The sequence below is a fragment of the Ceratotherium simum genome, chromosome 4 (assembly GCF_057802395.1).
Source record: "Ceratotherium simum simum isolate JZ-2026a chromosome 4, ASM5780239v1, whole genome shotgun sequence".
Taxonomy (NCBI): domain Eukaryota; kingdom Metazoa; phylum Chordata; class Mammalia; order Perissodactyla; family Rhinocerotidae; genus Ceratotherium; species Ceratotherium simum.
This window is the reverse complement of record NC_141903.1, coordinates 11,092,915-11,114,821: the sequence shown is the minus strand read 5'-3', so window position 1 is coordinate 11,114,821 and position 21,907 is coordinate 11,092,915. Positions and strand designations below refer to the sequence as shown.

At 43.7% G+C, this 21,907-nt stretch overlaps 1 protein-coding gene across 1 annotated transcript in view; it reads right to left on the bottom strand.

The window, feature by feature from the left end:
* The window catches only part of SLIT3 (slit guidance ligand 3), a 602,543-nt gene that overhangs the window by 163,483 nt on the left and 417,153 nt on the right, over window positions 1–21,907 (bottom strand). The window contains exon 6 of the mRNA XM_014786114.2: window positions 6,993–7,064. Coding sequence (XP_014641600.2) covers window positions 6,993–7,064 — 72 coding nt within the window. The remainder of the gene's footprint in view (window positions 1–6,992; window positions 7,065–21,907) is intronic.

Here is a 21,907-nt window from a genome sequence, read left to right as displayed (position 1 = left end):
TAATTTTGTTCATTATTAACAAGAAAAAAATCACCATTTAGCTGAAGGAATAAAATAACAAAGGTAATGTGAGAAATGTGCTGTTTCAGTAAAATACCACATTGTTCAACATCGAAAATAACTCTGGGACAATGACAACCCTAGTTCTGTTAGGGCTGAGACATAAGGGAGAATCTAGAGACTAGGGTGGAGTAAGCTTCAATTCCGTTAATTAGTTTCAACTCGATTTGGGTCCGTGTACTTTAACTGACCACCTACTATGTGCCAGGTTTGTGTGAGGTTCTGGAGATAAGGCAGTGAAAGAGGGCAGGCGTACCCTCCAACAAATTTGATCTTTCGAGCATCCTGATGGGCATATGCTATTTGCTAGACACACGCCTATGGTATCTCCTTCAACAGACAAAACTAGCCTAAGGTGTTGGTATTATTGCTTCTGTTTTTCAATAAGGAAATGAACCCCAAACCACCCAGTTTGGTGAAGCTGGATTGGTGCCAGTCCTACGGGACGACGCTAATGCCCCCAAGCTCAACCTTGGCTTCACGCCTCCATGTCAGGCAGTTTTGTGGAAGTGGATGTGATGCTGATTAAGCTGAGGTCATAGGTTTAGATCTGAGCACCCTGTGGGTCAACATTTCAGAAAGAAAAACTACGGTTCCTGAATTATTCTGGGCATTTACTACAGCTAGTAATCTCACTAATGCACGTAACTGTTTCTCTGGTATATCGGTTCTGGTATGTAGTTTTTAATTTTTATTTATTGTAGCAGAGCAGTTAAGTGCAGGGGCTCTGACATCAGGCAGAGTTGGATTTGACCCTGGAAGAGTAGTCCCCTTGTATTTGTCAGTGTTACTCTGGCCAAGTTATTCGACTTCTCTAAGCCTCAGTTTTCTCATTGGTAAAATGAGGAGATTAACAGGATCCACCTCGTAAGAGTGTGGTGAGGATTTACATAAAATGCTGCATTCTAACGTCTTATCACTGTGCCTGGAAGACAGCAGATGCTAAAAAATGGAGGCTATAACAGTAACTATAATATTTATAATAACTATACTAATAATTGTTATATCATTGTATTATATCATACGTTATTACATTATTAGTATTTGTTAATCAGAACATCTAGTTCCACGCCCAGAGGAAGCTCATTTGAAGTGGAGGACACACCGCCACTTGCATTAAGCTCTGGGGTTTCTGAACTGGACCAACAATGTTTACAAATGTCCCAACGCCCAGTGCCCAGCACCCCTCAGCCAGGACAACAACCCTACTCTAGGAGAGTGAGCACACCCTGATCTTTGTATCAGGACTGCTGTCAATGTCTTTTCACTGCCTTATTCTTATACCAGGAAAGAACTTTCTTCTTCATTCATTCTCTGTATCTACAAGTTGGGCTCAGGGTCAGGCCATGTCGTACCTGCCCAGATGTAGTTGAGTTAGAACTACCCTAAAAGTCTGGTTAATTCCCACCACTGCTTTAACTCTTCAATCTCTCTTCCCTAAATGCGGGCTGAGAGGGAGCTCAGTACACGGGCTGACTCAGGGGTCTGGGGAGCAAGAAACAGGGCAGAGGGTGTTCGTCTCTTGTTTCTCATCATATGTACAAATTATAACTGCTGTAAAATCAAAGGGAATTTGGAGGCTAATTCAACTCTTGAGAAGAACTTCCGAGAAGATGAGGCATGAGACATTCCTGATGGCTTCTGCGGTGTCCTTGCTCAGTTTGGGAGTCTTGGACTCCACGTCATTTAGCGCTTGCTATCTGAGCATGTCCATTCACAAGCCTGGTAAGCTCTGGCCCATAGAGCTTGATCTGCCAGAGCACCTGCTCACCTAAAGCTTTACTGTCCCCCACATCCGGCACTATGCTGGCACACAGTGTGTCCTTGCTTCTCGGATGGATTACAGCAGCAGCTGCCTGGGCTGGCAGGTAACTGAAACGGGTGGAGGTCAGTGGGAAGGCAGAGTCTATGTGCCCATCTAAGGAGGGTATGTGCTTTTCAGCCACAACTGACTGTCCCAATGCAGAAATGCAGCCCAGGGTTGCCAATGCTTCTGGTTTGCCAAAAATCCAAAGCTGGAAATCTAGACTTTTGTGAAAAAGATCATAAGTTTAAATATAGTCTGTGGTCTACTTTGCAACCTCTGGTTTCAAGAGAGCTGAAAGCAAGATCATCCCTTGATTCTGTCATGGACTAAAGTTTGCCCTCCAATCTCCCAACTAACATGAAACACTTAATGATGAGTTTAGAAAGGGCAACTGCACTTAGGATCATCCCCCATCTTACTGGGGGGCTTCTTCAGAACAGACTAATGGCATGGAGGTGCCCAGCGACGGCAAAGAACACAGGATCAGGGGTCACAAGACTCAGGTTCTAGTCCCTTTGCTATTGCCAACCTGCTGGTGCCCTTGGCAAGTCTCCTAGCCAGGGCTGGGACTAGGGGGAGGGAAATGGGGTGTCTAAGGTGTAAAATGTTAGGAGGCACGGGCCTCTCTTTAGTCCTGGCCCTGCTCTCAGCCTCTCTGTGTCTTATCTCAACAATAAGAGGTCATCCTGGAGACATTTAAGGTCCTTCCAGGACCAGCCAATAACAATGTCACTGAATTTCCAAAATTGGCAAGTGACATAGATGGGAGCGAGACCTTCAAAACAGCACACACTGGTTATCTGCAGACTTGTGGATCTGCATGCAATTTAGCGGGTACCAGTGATTTATCAAGGGCAGACCACTCACTGGGAGACGAGAGCGTTTTCAGGATGTGTTCCTGACATCTTTGGTCTGGCATTTTTGGCAGCACATCCACCGAACTTTTGCTTAGCTACATGTAGTCAGGAGACAATGTCTGAAAATCTTTTGTATTCTCCAGCAATACCATTGAAAAAAATTAAATAAATATTTTATTAACTAGGTTTTCTCATTTTTGTTTCATTTGTCCATACTCTTAATATTTTTTTTCATTAAACATTTTTCTGACCCAGGATGGCATGTGGGCAAGGAGGAGCCTGGTATAATTGGTGAAATGCCTGGCCGTCCTCAACCTCACTGGCAGGGGCTCAGAGTACCCCCACAAATGATTCCTGACCAGACAGGGCTGGAAATGCGGTCTTGGCACACTGGACTGCAGTATAAGCACATCTTGCTTAGAGAAAACCTAGCATGTGAACCGCCAACTGTATAGAACCAAGTAGAAATGAAAGGGCAATGACTTGGGTAACAGAGGGCATCAGCCTCACAGAAAACAGGGTCCCTCAGTGAAGAACCTCAAGTGCCATATAGAAAGTTGGGGCTGTATTTTGGGGAGGTCCAGACAATGGTGCCCCCAAACCACTGAGTGCCAAAGTCAATTGGCGATGTCCAGAAGTGAGAATACATCATCTCTGGGACCAGAATGTAAGACAGTGATAAAGCAGGATTATTCCCTTTCCCCTGTGAGTTTGATTTACCTTCAACTTTGTGGGGACCTGTAAAGTGGGTAAAGGGAAGGAAAATGTCACAAGCGTGTGGGAGGACATTCTCCCCGGCAGGATTGTGAGTCACTGATAGCTCCCCCAGCCCAGCTCTTGGGGGCCAGTTCACATCCCTCTGCGGCACACGTGGGCCATGCTTCAGGGGAGCCAAGACCATGACAGCCTTGGCATCACAGACCAGAAAGGCAGCTTGGTGGGATGGTTAATCCCACAGGCTCTGCTGCTTACTAGTTAAGCAGTTACTTGGCTTCTCTGAAATGGGTTATTCCTCTGTAAAAAGAGGACGACAATAATAGCAGCTTCATAGAGGGATTGTGAAGATGCAAAGAGATGATGTATGTGAAAGCACTGGTTACGGTGTTGGGTATGCGTAACCGCACAACAAAAGCTAGCTATTACCATTTGCATCGGGATTCCTCCCCTGCAGGGGCACCGGAGCCTTGAGAAGTTTCACCCGAACTATGCTTTTCTTCTCACTCCTTCTTCTGGCTACCTGAAAATGGGAGGGTGGTGGCTCTTTTCCTTTGTCTACCAGACTCTGTGCTGGACATCCCCCATTGGGACATGAGCCAAAAATGAGGTTGAGGTGGGTAGATTTCGGTCTTTTCCAACCTTGCACCAGTTCCTCGGTCCTCACTGCCAGTGGTTTCTGCCCAGACCTGCCTCCTAAACTCTCATTCAATGTAACTGGAGAAACTAACCTCAGCCTTGATGGAAAGAAGTTTTACGGCATTTCCATCCATAGAAAGGACGGAATAACAGCGTGATCTTGTGTGAATATTTCCACTAGTAGTTGACATCCACAAACTCTCCTGAAGTTAATTTTGAGAGAGCTTTCCATGAGGTAATCATGAGTTTTTCCTTGTTTTGTACTTCATGCTGCCTGATGTCAGAGAGAAAACATACCTGAAATACTATATTTTGTCTTCATAATTTGCAGACTTTTAAAGTTTTAGATACTGAAAGATGACATTTCTGGGGATAGGGTGTTTTGAACTCCTCTCTCTCTCTGAAGAATTTATTAAGTTGATGTATGATGCCTTCACTTAGTTCCTATTTATTATTTCATTGTGAAGATTTCTTATGGTGTCTAAGTTGTGATTACAGGGAAGTATTATAAAATGTCAATGTGTAGATGAGATTTGGAAGGTCTGGGGGTGGGGAGGGGAGATTCTTTAAATGGAGATGTCAGCTCCAGCCAATTTCAGAATGGTTCACCATTAAGATGGATGGTTCCAAAGCTGTGTGCCTCTCCTGGAAATTAAAAACCCATGGAATAACTGATTATGATTAATTTTAAGTACTTAGCCATGTGAAGCCAAATGAGAGCGTCTTTAAAACAAAGCTATTGATCTGGCTTTGTTTGGAATTGAAAAGATAAACTAATCAGATCCTGTGGGCTTCTTTGCAATGACGGGGAATGAGAACTTTGTTGTTTCATCATAGGTTTTTAAGCTTCAAGTTTGAGAGATCTGGTGTACTTGGATACCAACATTTTTTTTTTTTATATAACAAACATCTGAATAGAGAGGAACAGTCCAATCCTGTCCTGGACAGGAGTTTCATGGGGGTGAGAGCACGGTAGAAAGTTAGGGAAGTAGAAGGGAAGTTAGACAGCCCCTTCCTATGTAGTATATAAGGCGTCTCCTCTTAAAGTTAAGGAAACAGACTCAGAGAGATTGAGTAGCTTGGCCAAAGTCCCAGACGCGCCCAGGTGTGTCTGACTGTAAAGCCCTTCCCTCTTCCCCGACAGCCTTCCTGGTGAGGCGAGATGATCCCAGTCCTAGTAGAGAGAACCAACATGTGGGCTGTCAGGTCGTCACAGCTGTTTCGTGGCAGCTGGTGACTTCCATTTCCTGGTTTCTTCCCAAGGAATTTTCTCATCCTTCTCAAGAATAGGGTGATACGCTCCTAGTAGCCCTTTCTACAAAGGCTTTTTTGCAGGCAGGGAAAATCGTGTCTACCCTTCTTAGCTCCTGCCTCTTGATAAGAGAAGCCCTAGGTTACTAAATTAGGGCTGGCATCCTCTTCCTAGCAGACACGCATTTGTTGCCGTTTCCGGGGTCAGAGTTTGGGTGAGGAGAGACCATCCATCTTAGGAATGACAACCTGACCTCCCTGGCTCTGGGTCCTGCCTTTTCTGTACCGGGAATTCTCGGCTTTCATCAGATTTCCAGCAGCTTGCAGCATCAGCATCCCCCTTTATTTCCCGTGATTCCTCTTGGAATCACCTTCCTCTCACACAACGTGGAGAGGCTTTCTCCAACCCGTTGCTACTGTCTGCAGGGTCAGGTGAAAAGGAAGGTGGAGGGAGGACCTTTTGCTCCTTCCTTTATGTGCCAAGGGACATTTTAATATCTTCATTCATTTATGTGTTCGACATTTATTCATTCTTCCGGAAGTCAGAGATATGTAACCTGGTGACTATGTAATTTTTTATTTTCAGGGGGATGCTTAACAGATCCTACCCTTATCATTCACTGGACAGAACTGTACCACTAGAATCATTTTTAGAACCAAGCAGTTACGGAACTTGGAAAACGAAGTCACCCTCAAGATATAGCAACCAATACCTTCATTTTCCAAAGGAGAAAACTGAGGATCCGAGCGCAGAAGGGACTTGCCCAAGGTCACACAGCGAATTAGGGGCTGGGTTGGGACAGAACTACATGTCTCCTGACACAAGTTCTACTAGGCTTTATTGCCTTCCTCTCCAGGTTTCCCCAAATCAGAGACAGCTAGAGGTGTAGTTGTGGGTGAGAACAATCAAAATGTCTTCTTACACAATTCAACTTTACTTTGAATGACCCCAAGATGACTCCTAGCCGACTTTCCCCTCTGGAAATCAGGTTTCCTTGGCTAGACCTATTTGAAAATCCAGAACACAGAAAGGCAGCTACACATTTTTTTCTAGACAAGGTGTACAGAGTGGGATTCTGGGGAGGGGTCCACTCATCTTTCCCCCCCCAGTCACTTTAAGGTTACTGCCTAAAGTTTGGATTTAAATCTGAGATGAGATCCCAGGAGCAACAGCAATGACTGGACTTGACCAGGCTGTTTCGCATTCCCCCCAGTTCAGTGCCAAGGTCCCCGTCTGATTCTGGGTGATTCCAACTGACCCCCTGTGCTCCCCCTTCTCATTTTCCAGACCTGTAACCTGTCTCCTGGCATGCCCACACTCAAACAGACTCTCCCTGAATGCTCTGCCAGGCGCTGGGGGGCTACTCCAGCCCATCTGTCTCATCCAGCAACAAATACTGCCGGAGCACGAGGGGAGAAAGGACTCAATTGAGACTTAATTAGCAGGAACCCCAGTTTGTGGGAGGTGAGAAATCACACTTTGCTGCCTGCAAACACTTTGGCCAAGGTGAGCCGGAGGGATCTCCCGGTTCCCAATTTTAATAGCACTGCAGCAGAAGACACAGAAATGCATCCACACGGACCCCGCTGCACACACGCTCCCCCTCTCTCCTCCTCACACGGACACACACGCACACAAGGCAGCGATCGCAAAATCAACTCACAGGATCTCCAAATCGCGCAGCGCTCGGAAGGCTCCATCTTCAATGCAGCTGATGTGGTTGTTGTCCAGTTGCCTGTGGAAAAGCAAGGGGAGAGCATGAAGGCTGAGTGGGGGCAGCGCCGAGGAGCCGGGCGGCCCGGGCTGGGCATCCCTGGCCACCCGAGCGCCTGTCCCTCCACCCCTTGCAGGCTCTGCTCCTCCCCGCCTGGAGCTCGCGCAGAGCCAGCCTGTCTGCCACGCTGCTCCGTCTCTCCTCTCTGACTGTCTGAGAGAACTACACAGACGAGCGCACCAAAGGCTGTCAGGTCTCAGTAAATATTAATTGCGCATTTTTTTTTTTTTTTTTTTTTAGGCAGAAGGGAGTAATTTCATTACATTAGGGCATCCAATCCATTACGAGCTCTTACCGTCATGTCACTGAAACAATTTCATTAAGCTAAAGGCCTGTAAATCATTGGAGGTCACTGCTCTGCCCTCCGCGACCTCCCAGAATGCTTTTTTCCTCTCTCCCTCTCCCTCGTCTCCCTTTTACTGGAAGTTGCAGTCTCCTGCTCTGACACAGTGCTAAATCTCAAGGCTTTATCTGCCCAAGAGCGGCGAGGGTGCATGGGGAATATACCAATTCCAAATTAGACTCAACTAATCTAATTTTATAGTCTTTTTATTATTCTAAGCACCAAATGTCTGTGGTAGTTGATGCCTCTGTGCTTTGTTACGGGGCCCATCTGGTAGGTCATTCTATTGAAGCATTTTCTGACTAAATACAGATTCCCTCAAACTGCACCAACCATCATCAACATTAAAGAAATCCATTGATGGAAACGTTCCTGATGGAGGAAGAAAAGGGATATTGTTATTGCCTTAAAGATGTACCACTTAAATTTAAATTGGGGAGAATTAAATGCACCTATTTCAGGACTCCTTTTTTATTTCCCTTTCCATCTGATGAGCATGAAAATAATGTCTTTTAAAAAGCTGCCTTGACTAATACACTTTCTAGTTGGGGACTGAGGTATTTTAGTTGAGGGATAACAAATAGATACCGTTATCTCTAAATCAAAATATATCTGATGTGTAAGGATATTTACCAGGACCACACCCCAACTTAAATATCATATATTATATATAACTCATTTGATTTCTAAAAAAAAAAAAAATGTTATCCAGAAAATGGTTATCAGCACCACACGGTCTATAGTATTTTGCGTGCAGAACACACCAAGGTCTTTGAGGGGGCTGGCCAAAAGACGTATAGCCCTTATACCTGTAGACTCTTTTTTCTTTCTTTTGTCTCAGAAAAAATCAGCCCCTCTCAGGTGGAGGGATTTCCTGCTGCCGGACTTTTCGTTTGTAACTTGCGATAATGTATCCCGAGACAACTCTCTGCAAAAGATGTGTCAAAGCTACATTTGGTGACCCTCGTGGAGTGTTTTATACTCTACTGAAGGAAGGTGGAATTAAAATTAAAATATTATTATCATTGAAAAAATATACAGACACGGGATAGTGTAAATGCACATGAATGAAATATGTACAATTAGAGTGATGTAGAGCATCACAGCAGATGGGCTCTGCCACAGTATTATGGGGAACTGAATCATCTCAATAGACGCTCACCATACAAGACACCAGACATTTTGAATTTAAAAATAAAGAGGAAATGGGTATCTCAAAAAGCAGAAGCACTCTTTAGGTTGACGGTTCTATATCTAGTGTTCAAAGTTCTTCCTGATGGCCACTCGCACAGAATTGCAGAGTTCTCGCTACCCTGAATTCTTCCGGAGTCTTTCTTTTTTTTTTTTTTTTTTTTTTTTAATGTTTTGTTTATTGCAGTAACATTGGTTTATAACATTGTAAAAATTTCAGGTGTACATCATTGTACTTCTATTTCTGCATAGATTACATCATGTTCACCACCAAAATACTAATTACAACCCATCACCACACACATGTACCCAATTATCCCCTTCACCCCGGAGTCTTTCTTAATGTGAGTTTGCTGAGCCTCCTTTTCATAGATTTTCCCTAAGTGTTGGGGCCACTGATTCCCTGCAAAGGTTCTATTAAGGCAGCCTAGTACTTCAGCCTAGCTTCTAGATTTATCATCGGTTTAAGGGCCGATGAATCAACAACCATCGCCCTACGCCAAGGCCACCAAACCTTACCAAGCAGAAACATAGTGGAGCTGGCTTTCGGCTCCCAGAAATTGTTCGATGAACTTGCTGAATTCGGCAAAAACGGCACCATCTGCCTAAGTAGAAAAGTAACTAAATCATCAAATTGGGAAGTCTGGGGTAGTGGGTAGAGTTGGCAGTCTGTGGAGCATCTGCTTTTGTGCAGACATTTCAGAGAGGTCCTTGCTATTAGAATATTATCTATTTCCTGGATTTGTGAAGCTTTTTCTATTCCTTTTCTTTATGAGAACACCAGAAATCAAACAGGATACTCTACATGTACACAATTTTACATGGCAAGGATGCAATCTGCAGGGGAGAAGAGAGTCTCACAGAAGAGAAAAAGTTAAGCGGTGGAAACAGATAAAAAATGGTAGGAGAAAGGAGATGTGCAAAACATTAAAAAAAACCCCACTACTCAATGTCCCATCAGTGTCCTGCAACCCAGGATACTGAAGTGGTGGGGACAGCATCTTAGGGACGGCCCTAATCATTTTAAGGCTAGAAGCAGAGATGTCTAATACATTGTCAATTACGTGATGTTTAAATAGTCTCAGTGGGTTAAAGCTGTTTTCTCCGTTGCTAATAAACAACAAGGTGACACCTAGTTGTTTATTAGTAACGGAGAAAACAGCTTTAACATAAGCATCTCGGCAGGTGTATTTTATAGACTATTTTAGAACATATGAAATGTATCAAAATTTAAAAAATTTATGTTGAAGTGAGCTTTTCTAGAAAACATTTATTGTAACCAAGATTATCTCCTTTCATTTTAACCACAGATAAACAGTATCCCATCCTTGGTAGTCAAAGAGCCACACCCAAGATGCATGGTGCGTTATGTGAGGCTACAGGAGTGCAAGGCCCACGAGGGGCCCATCAGGCAAACGAAAACCTAACAGGTACTTCACTTCCCAGCTATTATATTTTCATGGCACTGAGCATCAGAAAATCTGTAAAAAGCTCATTAATTTCTGCAATCAATTCTGATATTTCATGCAAATAAGCTAGGTCCCTAAAACAAAGTAAATACACACTTGTTCAGACAAGGTTTCTTTTTCTTTCAAAATTACAGCTCAGACGCACAAAAGTTAGTCCTGAAGCACAAGAGAGGGGAGGCGAGATAAAGGTAAGCCCTGCATTTCTTGAGGAGTGTTGGGAGGGGAGCACTACTAAACACAGAGAACCTTGCGGAGCTAAGGCCAAAGCTTTTGACTTAGCGGTTTGCTTCTGGGGGTTGATGGAGGCAGCCGACATGTGTCCTAAGCTTTCAGGTCAAAGGTACATATCATGCCTTTCAAAGGACTCGTTCAAAGATCCTCTCAGAAACAAATCAAAAAAGCCCATAGCCCACCCCATACAAAACACGGTTCCTCAGGAGCGTGGCACAGGGAACTTTGGAAATGGGAGCACAAAGAACCCGGCAGTTTTAGGATGCCTGACAGCTCTTTCTGTTTTGCCTCGGCAATAAGAAGCGTATTTTACACTGCTACTGAATCCTTTCTTCTTACCACACAAAATAACCTACCCCAGTGCCTAGCACAGTGCCAGGGTGTCTGCCACACAGACCTCTCCTGGGGAGCATCTGGGGAGGACTCGTGGAATAAAGTAAGATTTCCACGGGCCCAGGGTGAAGAGGAGGAGCAGGAAGGCAGTGGATGCAGGGAGAGTTTGATATTTTTTGGAGGCAAATTTTCTTGTCCTCTGCTTCATACAGAACACCAATTTGATTTGCACTCTCCTGCCTGTGAATAAGCCAGGAAGCCCCAAAACATTCATGATATTAAATTAACTGCTCTAATTTCCCTGGGCAGCTTGGATTTCGGCAAACAATGTGAGTGCTAAAATGATACCAGAGTCCATCTAGAAAGGAATCCTCAGACAAGAACTAAATGCAGACTCCCCAAGAGGAGCTTTCTGGCTACTGTATTTTTATTCTCTGAGAATATAAACAAGTCAGAAAGGAAAGCCAGCGTGAGTGAGGACTTAATCTCCACAAACAGCAGACAGGGAGATAGCACTTTCGTAAGAATTCCCATTCGTAAGTGTAATATTATCACCATTCATCTCTTTCAATCACAACTTCAAATTTCAAAATTGAAGCAGGATAGAAATATTTTTGTGGTTCAAAAATTTAAAGAAGTATATCTAAATCCTTAAAAAAGGGTTTAAAAAAACTGATCACAATATTAAAAGCAATCTACCTATCTCCCAACTACCACTACCACCACAACAAGAGTAGAAGAAAGAAAATTTCATGATTTCTATGATGCATTTGAGTCCCCATGAGGAATACTTTGAAAATAGAAATCTCCAGAAACAGGCTTTGGACATCCGGAAGAAAAGTAGAATTCCCAACTAGTTATCTAGACGCAATGTCTACATACCAGGGCACATCCATCCAGATATTCACTTCTTGCCAGATGTTCTGGGGGGTCCCAGGCATCTCCACCCATGGATGGTTCAACTTAGCCTCAGGGCGCTGTTGCTCCGGGCCCCAAATCCAGCTGTAGTGCCTCGTTCTAGGACTGTAGCTAGAGCGGCTGCAGTCAACCTCATGCCAAATGGAGAAGCAGCTAAGGTTCAGCACCCTTTGGAGTCAAATAGTTTGCTAATTTCTGAGCAAAACTATGCACACAAAATGTGTAAAATAAGAGGAAGGACTTCCTCGTGAAATTCACAGGGGAAGCCTTACAAGAAATTCAAAGCAAATCTATGGTCTCAGAATCCAACAATTAATTAACCCATAAGAGCAACTGAGTCTTATTAGATGTTCACACTGTATTAGGTACCCCGGATACAGAATGAAGTGTAAGACATCCATTGAAAATATCTGGAAGAAGGTTACTACCTGTGGTTTTTACATTTCAATTATTTTAAAAGGTATAAGAGAATTCTAAAAATGAAACTAATTTGAATTTGTTTTTGATGAAATATATATGTTCATACATATACATATTCGAAGCGCACTTCTTTTTCTACCCTAAGGAGAAATAGAATATTGCAACTATTTACAAAAAAAAAAGCCTGGGGAAGCCCTGATTTCTTAAACCAAGCCAGAAGACAAAACCTGATGTAGCCTTGACATGCTATTTCTTTTCTCTCCATTATTCAATTGTCCTTTAAGCAGAAAACAAGAAATGTAGTACCGCTTCTGAAGGTTGTTTTTTTACGACAGTTTAACATTCTAAAAAATTCATTATTGAAGAACAAATTATAGAAGCATTTGTCTGCTGCTGGCTGGGGTCTTCAAAAGAAAAAAAAAATAAAGCTCAAGGTTATTTTAACTGGCAAAAGGAAAAAAACTTATGTTCAAAAGAAATGTGTATGCTTCCTATAATTGAGGACTGGTCACACTTTGTAGGCAAATCAAACACTTGATCTAAGCCACAGTGTGCTAATGAATTGTCACTACTTCTCATCCTTAAGGAGCTACTGTAATTCCACATTAAAATGACATCTCAAATCAGCAAAAAGAGGTGAATCTATTATTTTGCACATTTTGTCCACCAGACCCAAGAATACATGCATATAGATATGTTTACTGATCCATGAATTATTTATGTATCCACAAAGATTCCTGTCTATAGAACTGACAACTTCATGCCTATTTTTCCTACATAATAATTACATGTAATATCTCCCAATTATATGCATGTACATACAAATGTATATTATAAAATAGGTAAAGTAAGTGATTGTTGACTTCTGAAATTTAATATGCTTGTATCTGGTCACATTTACAGAGATATTTAGGTAATTAAGTGATTGTCCAAAGACTTCAACCAACCAAGCCTACTTTGTAAAGGACAGAACCCTAGGTTATTTAAGCCCTCTGATCAGAACATCCGGCCTAGAACTTAGTCAAAAATTGAAGCATGAATCCACTTTAACAAGCATCGTTACGCATACTTTGCCACACGGCTAGCGTAACACCTTTTATTTAGTATATATCACATTGCTGTTCAACATATGCAACTTCTCTGCAGGAGAACAACCGCATCCACTCCAGTAGATGCTCCTGAAAGCGAGCTCTGCAATCATGCAAACACAGATGATGGATTAGCACCAGAGAGGCACGCCAGACCTTGGAGAATAAAGGGGTGTTTTACACATCGCTGGGAAATATCAATAACTCCACTTGGTGTTTACATAGTTTCCGGTTTGTTGGGGATTTGGCAAATGAATTTGTGCTGGAAAATGCAGGGGGAGAATCCCTGCAAAGCAATTTAGCACGAAGGATAGTTGTTGGGAAGAAGCTGAGCTCTCATTTAATTTGGACAAGTTTCCATTTGAAACAAATTTCTGGCATTTCTAGATAAATAAAACAAACAAAAAGCAAATCAAACTAAAACACCCCATAGTCCCGATCAGAGAGTTTTATTTGTTTCCCAGCAACTTTCATATCAAGGGACCAAAGAAGCTTGAGCATTGTTTGCAAAACGTGCTGTCATGTTCTGAGGCGTGCTTCAAATCCACCCTTTCTTGTGTCTACCCGATACTAAGATCAAAGGGCTTCATCCCCAGGATGTCCACCTTGCTGAGGGTTGCCTGCAACTCTCCCTGTTTTAGGGCTGAAACCACTGCGACCCGTCCTGGGAAGCTCATCAGTCTCATGCAAACTGTGCGGGTTGTTCACCCCTGGGGCTGACTCCACTGGAAATGGATTTATTCTCAGCACATCATTCCTTCTCCAGTGTCCCTAAACCTTACAATGTCTGTTGATTCACAAACTCGGCTTTCAGTTATGTCAGCTCTAAAAGGCTCCTCACTGCATCTACTACAAAATGGGCTGTCCCTTTACAAACACACCTACAACTAGGCTGGTGGGATCCCTGAAAGGAGCTGAAATGTTTAATGTGCATTCTCAACCTTCCTCATTGGGAATCAAAATCTCTTTGTAAGACGTATCCGTGTCATGAATACTCAGAGGCTGAACAAATGAAAGGCTGTCTCCATAGCGATTGGGGCAGGTTGGTGGTTTCCCTAGTTACACTCTTGAGCGATAACCATCTGGGGTTCCTCCCTGGCAAAGACGAGAGGGAGTGAGACACTGGAAAGATGAAATGTGCCTTTGTTACCAGGCCTGAAAAGTTATTTCCCACATCTCTGTTTTTCACTCCTTTTAAAAAAATCGACCAGCAAAAACTGTAGTGAGTTTTTTATTTTTTCACTCCCTTGGGGGTTTCAGAAATTTTTTTGTTGGACTCAGGGGATAAACTATTCCAGCTGCATGAATATGACCGACAAGCAGCAACCAGAGCGGAGTTTTTCCTCCTTGACCCAAACGGCATTAGCACCCAGGCAGAAGGCTGGTTTTCATTCAAATGCAGGGTCATAAGCAGCACTTGAAGTCCTGGATCTCTCCTTGACAGAGCATCAAGGCTGTATCAGTGGAGGGCAGAGATGGCCTCTTAAGGCCTCGAAAGATCTTTATTTCCATTTGAAAGAATTACATGGATCTCTCATGTAGAAATTTAAGACTTTCCCTTGAATTTACTCACATTTCCAGCCCATGCTAACTAACCTTTTGGAGGCTCTCAACATTTGTACTCATTTTTTATAAAATGGAAGCCAAGGTTTCCTGTAAATATGCCTACCGCTGTGAATGAAGTGATTCACCTCTGCCCCAGTGTGCCCGGACAGTGGGACCTCCCCTCAGCGGTCCTGGAGGAAAGAGCATTGAGTCCGAGATTATTCTGGAGTCTTGAGGTTTTGGCCTTGCTCACGACCTGTCACTCCTTTCTTTCCTATTTCTCCCTTTTGGAATGGGAGTGTCTGTCCTATGCCTGTCCCACCGTTGTATTTTGGAAGCACATAATATGTGTGTTTCACAGGTTCACAGCTGCAGAGTAATATGCCTTGGAATGAATCATACCTTGAGTCTCACCCATATCTGATTTAGATGATACTCAGATGAGATGCTGGACTTGAGACTTTTAAGTCGATGCCATAAGGAGTTTGGGTCTATTGGGATGGAATGAATGTATTTTGCATGTGAGAAAGACATGAATTTTGGGGGGCCAGGAGCAGAATGCCATAGACTGTATGTTTGTGTCTCCCCCCAAATTCGTATGTTGAAACCTATCCCCCAAAGTGATTGTATTAGGAGATGGGGCCTTTGGGAGGTGATTAGGTCCTGAGGGTAAAGCCCTTGTGAATGGGATTAGTACCTTTATAAAAGACTACCTAAAAAGCTCCCTTGCCCCTTCCACCATATGATGTTACAGCAAGAAGGTTTAGGAAGCTGTTTAGGAAGCAGGCCCTCAGCTGACACAGAATCTGCTGCCTCCTTGATCTTAGACTTCCCAGCCTCCAGAACTCTGAGAAACAAATTTCTGCTGTCTTTAAGCCACCCATTTTATTTTATTATATTTTGTTATAGCAGCCCAAACAGACTAAGACACCATCCGCGCCCCCAAGTCTCAGTTTTTTCATCCGTAAAATGGAGAGAATACCATTTAGCCCAAAAGGAAGTTTTAAGTATGAAAGTAATGGAATGCATGCACTCAAAATGTATTTGTGGCACAGCTTAATTTTCTTTGCTTTGAAATCAATAATATTAAATATAGGAATTCGTCTTACATAATCTCTAAAGTCTCTTTCAGCTCTGAAGTTATGTGACCTGAGGTCAATTTCTTATGAGATTCTTAAGAAAAAGTTCCTGTTCATCTTACTCAGATCCTTCTGTGATTTGAGTCTATCCCTTTATCCCTTCTTCTTCCATCCCAGACCAAAGAATCTATTACTTGAGATATTCAATATATTCTTTCTGGACTGAGGGCAGCAGTTCAGACTCACATGCTTTTTGTACTTTTCCAGCTGATATAAGATTAAAATATAAGAAGCCTTAAAAAACCTATACCAAAAAAATATAAATTTTTCTCTTACTGGGAGAATGATGTCAATATGAGCTCATATTTACAATTCCCATAGGCAAGAACCATTAAAGAGAGTAATTGCAAAATTTAACCTCATTTCTTTTTTTTTTTTTTCTTTTTTGTGAGGAAGATCAGCCCTGAGCTAACATCCATGCGAATCCTCCTCTTTTTGCTGAGGAAGACTGGCTCTGAGCTAACATCTATTGCCAATCCTCCTCCTTTTTTTTTTTTCCCCAAAGCCCCAGTAGATAGTTGTATATCATAGTTGCACATCCTTCTAGTTGCCGTATGTGGGACGTGGCCTCGGCATGGCTGGAGAAGTGGTGCATCAGTGCACGCCCGGGATCTGAACCCCAGGCCGCCAGTAGCAGAGCACGCGCACTTAACCGCTAAGCCATGGGGCCGGCCCTAACCTCATTTCTTGATGGCCATTTTCAATTAATAACCAGTCAAATAATATATTGAGTACTTAAAATAGTCAAACGCCACACCATCATCTGTAGTCTATAATTTCTTAATCTTAACATTTTTTAATCTGCCTACAAGCCTTCAATGACTCCCTGTGGCCTATGCTATACATTGTAACAACAACAACACAACCACAATAATAACTGCACATAGTATCTATTCACCATTCATTAGGCATCGAGCATGGAGCTGAGCATCTTAGATGTCTTATCTCCGTTGGGGCTCACTACATCACGATCCATCCCTATGTTACAGAAAAGAAAAGTGAGGCGTTGAGAATTCCATCTCTAAGCTCAGCCTTGAACCCAAGTCTGTCCATGATCATAATGACTACGGGTGATGCTGTTTTTCTGTAAACAGCCCAGACTCCTCAGCATGGCTTTGCTCTACAACTTTCTATACAATGTGTACCAAGTACTCACACATTTCTGTGCCTCGATTATGCTGGTCCTTTCCCCCTCCTCCGTTTGGGGAATCCCTTCCCATCCATCAAGGCCCCCCTCAGAGGCCACATCCTCTATGAAACTTTCCTGGACAAACTCAACAAAATGAACTGTTCTCTCCAAACCCTCCTGACCCTTTGGTCATCCCTCCATTAAAGCATTTACTTCTCAGCAGTAGGACTAGTTGTAAACACACGAAGGAACCAAGGTTCAGAGAGGTTATCTAGCATCTTCAAGGGAATTCAGCTAATCCATTGGAGAGTCAGGTTCAAATCTGCCTTCCTGATTCGGGAGCCTTGGGGCTTACCCACCATGTTATCCCACCCCTCTCTCATTTTCAAAGTGCAAAGATAGGGAACCTGTACTATGACTGTTATAATACGGTTATAATACGGTTACCCTAGGTTGGGAGCAGGCCGGTGAAAAAAGTCAGGATTTGGTCTCGGCATACGTCACTGGGACCCAGCTGCTTTCATTGACCTGCAAGCTTGTTACCCAGAAAATGGTAGGTAAGGGCTGTATACTCTACAGTGTCTCCTCACTGTCCCCTCTGTGTCTCTCAATTAGATTCCCTAGGAGTCCCAGTCCAATTGACTTCTGGGATCGTTTGGGGAAGCAGACTGACTTTAGCTCCAGTTGCTGGGATAATGGGCAGGTACCTGCCCCCTAAGGAGATGCTACAATTCCAGGTCACCTACTGGGACCTGACGAGTGGCCTCCTGACCAGGCCAGGACAGCTTAGTGCTTTCTTGAGCAGGGGGGAGGCACATCCAGGGAAATGGCTTTCTTTGCTCCAGGCAAGTTGCAAATTGCACAGATTTAGATCAGTCTTTCCCCGGGCACAGCCTTCCCCAGTGGTGACACAGGCTTGTCTTCCAAAGGTATACAAGCCGCGGGTCCTGAAACAACTGGGCAGCACTAACCAGGTCATGTCCTAGGATGTGCAGGGTCAGTGGCCATTAGCGAGGCGTCACTCAAAGGTATCTCTGTGGCAGCAGAAGCCAATTAAAATGTGTCTTGTAAGCTCACTGTAAGGGGATATCAAGGTCTCTGTAATTAACTGCTGAAAAGAGGGGCATCAAAACTCAGCAACATGGGCAGTGCTGATAACTACATTTAATCCAGCTAAAGCACAGCACGGAAATACTCTAGGAAAAGGCCAGCTTCGTTTTCTTTACTATTACTTTTAATGAATAATGAATGCCTGGACTCATCAGCGACAGGAGAACAGGGGCAGGATCTGTCTAGCTCACAAGTGCACCTGCCCCAGTGCCTGGCGCGTAGAAGGTGCTTGGTACAAAACCCAGGGGGTCACAATGAGATACCACTTTAAACCGACTAGGATGGCTATAATCAAAAAGATGGAAAGCAAGTGTCAGGAAGGATGTGGAGAAATTGGGACCCTCCCACATCACTGGTGGGAATGTAAAACGGTGCAGCCACTCTGGAAAACAGTTGGTGTTTGCTCAAAAAGTCAAACATAGAATTACCTGATGACCCAGCAATTCCACTCCTAGGGATATATCCCAAAGAACTGAACAGGTGTTCAGACAAAAACTTGTACACAAATGCTCTTCACAATGGCCAAAAGACGGAAACAACCCAAATGTCCATCAATGGATGAATGGATAGACAAACTATGGTACATACATACAATGGAATATTATTCAGTCATAAAAAAGGAATGGAATACTGATACATGCTACAATATGAATGAACTTTGAAAACATTATACTAAGTGAAAGAAGCCAGTCACAAAAGGATCCATATTATAAGATTCCATTTATGTGAAATATCCAGGACAGGTAATCTATAAAAACAGAAAACTGATTAGCAGTTGCCAGGGATTGGGGACAAGGGGGGAATGGGGAGTAACTGCTTAATGGGCATGGGGTTTCCTTTTGGGGTGAAGAAAATGTTTTGGAACTAGATAAAAATGACGGCTGCACAACATTGTGGTTGTACTAAATGCCACTGAATTGAACACTTTAAAATGGTTAATTCTATGTCATGTAAACTTTACCTAAAAAAGAAAATAAAAGAGATCGCTCTTTCTGTGACAAGGAGGAGCTTTATGAGAGCATCACATCGTGAGGTAATTTCCCTGTGACAACATCACAGAGAAAGGCAGGGAAGCCCAGGGCCCCATCTTATACCAGGCACTACCAGGCAGTAAACCCAGGATGTGAAGAGAAATATCTTGGTATTTGAAGAGCCATGAGAATGAAAGAGAGAAACACGGGGGGATTTAATCCACCTACTTTTGGGGATTATTTATTGCAAATTTTAAAACTCTTTCTCCTAGCTTGCTTTGGGGACACTACCTGTCACTCTAGGCTCAGGAAAAAATAAAATTGGTTTAAGCAAAGAGAATGAAGATGGTAAAGTCGATGGAAGGGGGAAAAACATCACCTGCTCAACTCCCAAGTCAAATGTAAAGTGTCGTGGGATTAGCCACTATTTTGTATTTTCCACACCACTGCCCTCCTCTCCATGGGTACCCAGCACAGAGACCTCAGGAGATTGTATTTGCATTTCACAAGTGAGTTCCTCATTTTCTTTTTGCCTTTCCTCAGATTGGTTCTTTGGCTTCCCTCTCTGAGAAGGTTAGAAACCAGGCCTGGCTGTTACTCTGGGGGCAGTGAGAGCAGTATCTCTGACCAGAGATTTTTCCCACCTGGGCCTCTGGTCTGGGTGGGCTACGAGAGCCCCCCAGGCAAGTCTCCTGGAGAAGGATGGGGGTGAGGGCTGGGTGAAAATGGTGAGTCATTTTCCCTACTGCTTGTCTCCAAATTCTCCCAGGACTCTTTGGAGCAGTCACATTGGTCTCACTGAGCTGAATAAATCCAAAAAAGTGGGACCAGACGGAAGAGGCCTGAAGGACAAAGGAGAGAAAGGGCTGGAAGCCAGAGGGGCCCCACTGAGATGGTTCCCACCCCGGTACAAGGTGAGGGCCAGTTCTACTGACAAGCTGCCATGTCCGGAGCGACTGTCTCTGGCTTTCTGTTGCGGCTACTGCTCTTCAGCTGGTCATTTCAAGCCTGAAGGCAGCTTCTAATTCCTCCCCTGATTCCAGAAAAGGGAAGTAAGGACATGGCTCACACTTCAGAACTGAGGATAAGAAGCACTGCACTGGGGGGAAAAAAGAAGAGTGATTCTCTTTTTCTCATTTGCCAGCAGTAGAGTTTTATCTAAAATGGTGTGGTTTAGTGGAAAAAATAAAAACAGTTTGCTCGCGAATCAGATGACAAGCATCTTTGACCTTGCTGGATCTTGACCTTTGGCCTAACTTCTCTGGTCTAAAATTTCCCTAGAAGAAAACAAAGGTATGGAGTAGATGATTTCTATACGCCCCTTCAGAACGGATATTCAGGGCTGCAGAGTTTTAATCCAGCCCGAGTCCTCACATGAGGATTTTCTGATTTTGTTATTACAAGCACTATCCGAGGAGTCAGATTTTATTTTTAATGCAGTATGTTGAGAATGCAAATATGAGTTTCCTCCTGTCTGGAACAGTCAAGACAGGGACCCTCCAACGCATTGGAGGTCTGAACAGTAGGTTGTACAAAAATACAAGTATGAATGAAATGTCGTATTAACTTCTGCCAAACTGGCCCATGGAAACCCACCAAGCTCAGAAGCCCTCAGCAGAGCCCATGGGTAGAGATTCATGTAGCGTTTCTTAGGTAAGCCAAGTCCAGCTCTCTCAAGCTTCTCGATGTTTATGGAGTTAGAAGTAAGGGGTCAGGCTGCTGTGGCTCCTTCTACCTTGTCTCCTTGAAATGTCTCCTCTTCTCAGTCAGAAACAGCATGTCTCAGAAACCAGCCTGTTTCTCCCTCCCATTAGTCAGAGATGACTTTTGAAAAGCATTCAATCATTTTTACAGTGGCCTCAGAAAGCTGAGACTAGACTCCCCCATCAAACAGGGGACTGGCAAAATGAGAGTATAGAAGCGGGGGACACAGTCTCTGAAGGCGGAAGAGGAGAAAGCCATCCCGGGTGATACCCTTACGTTGAGTGATTCACTGAGAAGTTGCTGTGAGGTGCGAGGGCAGAGAAAGCCTTCTAGGACCTTCCAAGATTCAACACTAAAGTACATTAGAAATGTGACCCCTCACCTCTTCTAGAAATGATCTTTGGACACACACTGCTCTTTCTGGCAAGTTCACCCTATTTTTACATCCCAGTTAACGGCTAGTTCTCTCATAATCCTCGGTTTAGGAAAAGCAAGGCCCTTTCAAGTTGGACCTGAGGGGGAAAAATGCTCAATTCCAGGCCAAAAGTGTTGTTTTCTCAACCATCCAAACTCCACCTACGTAGTGTCCTGGGCTTTGTCCACAAAGTTCCCCCAAGCAGCCTCCCTCACTTATCGGGGGCCCAATAGCTTTCTCAGCTCCCTCAGCTGTTGATAACCTTCTGAAGCCTGTGCCTGAGGGTTACAAATGGATGAGCTTGGGTCTTCTTATTCTTCCTCACTCTAGTTCTATTTTTTTTTTCCTTAAAACATTCCTTTTCAAATACACCACCCAATGTTTCAATTGTCCATCCTAGGTTCCTTACATCCTTTCTTGGGCAATTACATCCTGGGACTAACCTCAGCAGAGGGCAACACATCCACATCCCAATACACTTTTGTACCCACCTGGCCAGACTTGGTGCAGGGGACTCAGGATTCGCATGTGAAATGTGGTGGTTGCTGCCAGGAGTCCTCTCTAAACAGGGCGGATGAGGCTCAGTGTGGGGCGAACCCAAAGGTCTGGCCACAATGAGTAACGCCATCTCATAGGACTTCAAGACCGAAAATTCGGAACCCATCCCATCAGAGGAAAGGGTTGACTAGTCAGAGCTAACATTTCCTTTGTCTGTGATGGATAGCCACTTTGGAACTATTTCCTGTTCAGATTTTTCCTTTGGTCAGCATTGCGGTGGAAGCAGGGGGTGGAAGGACG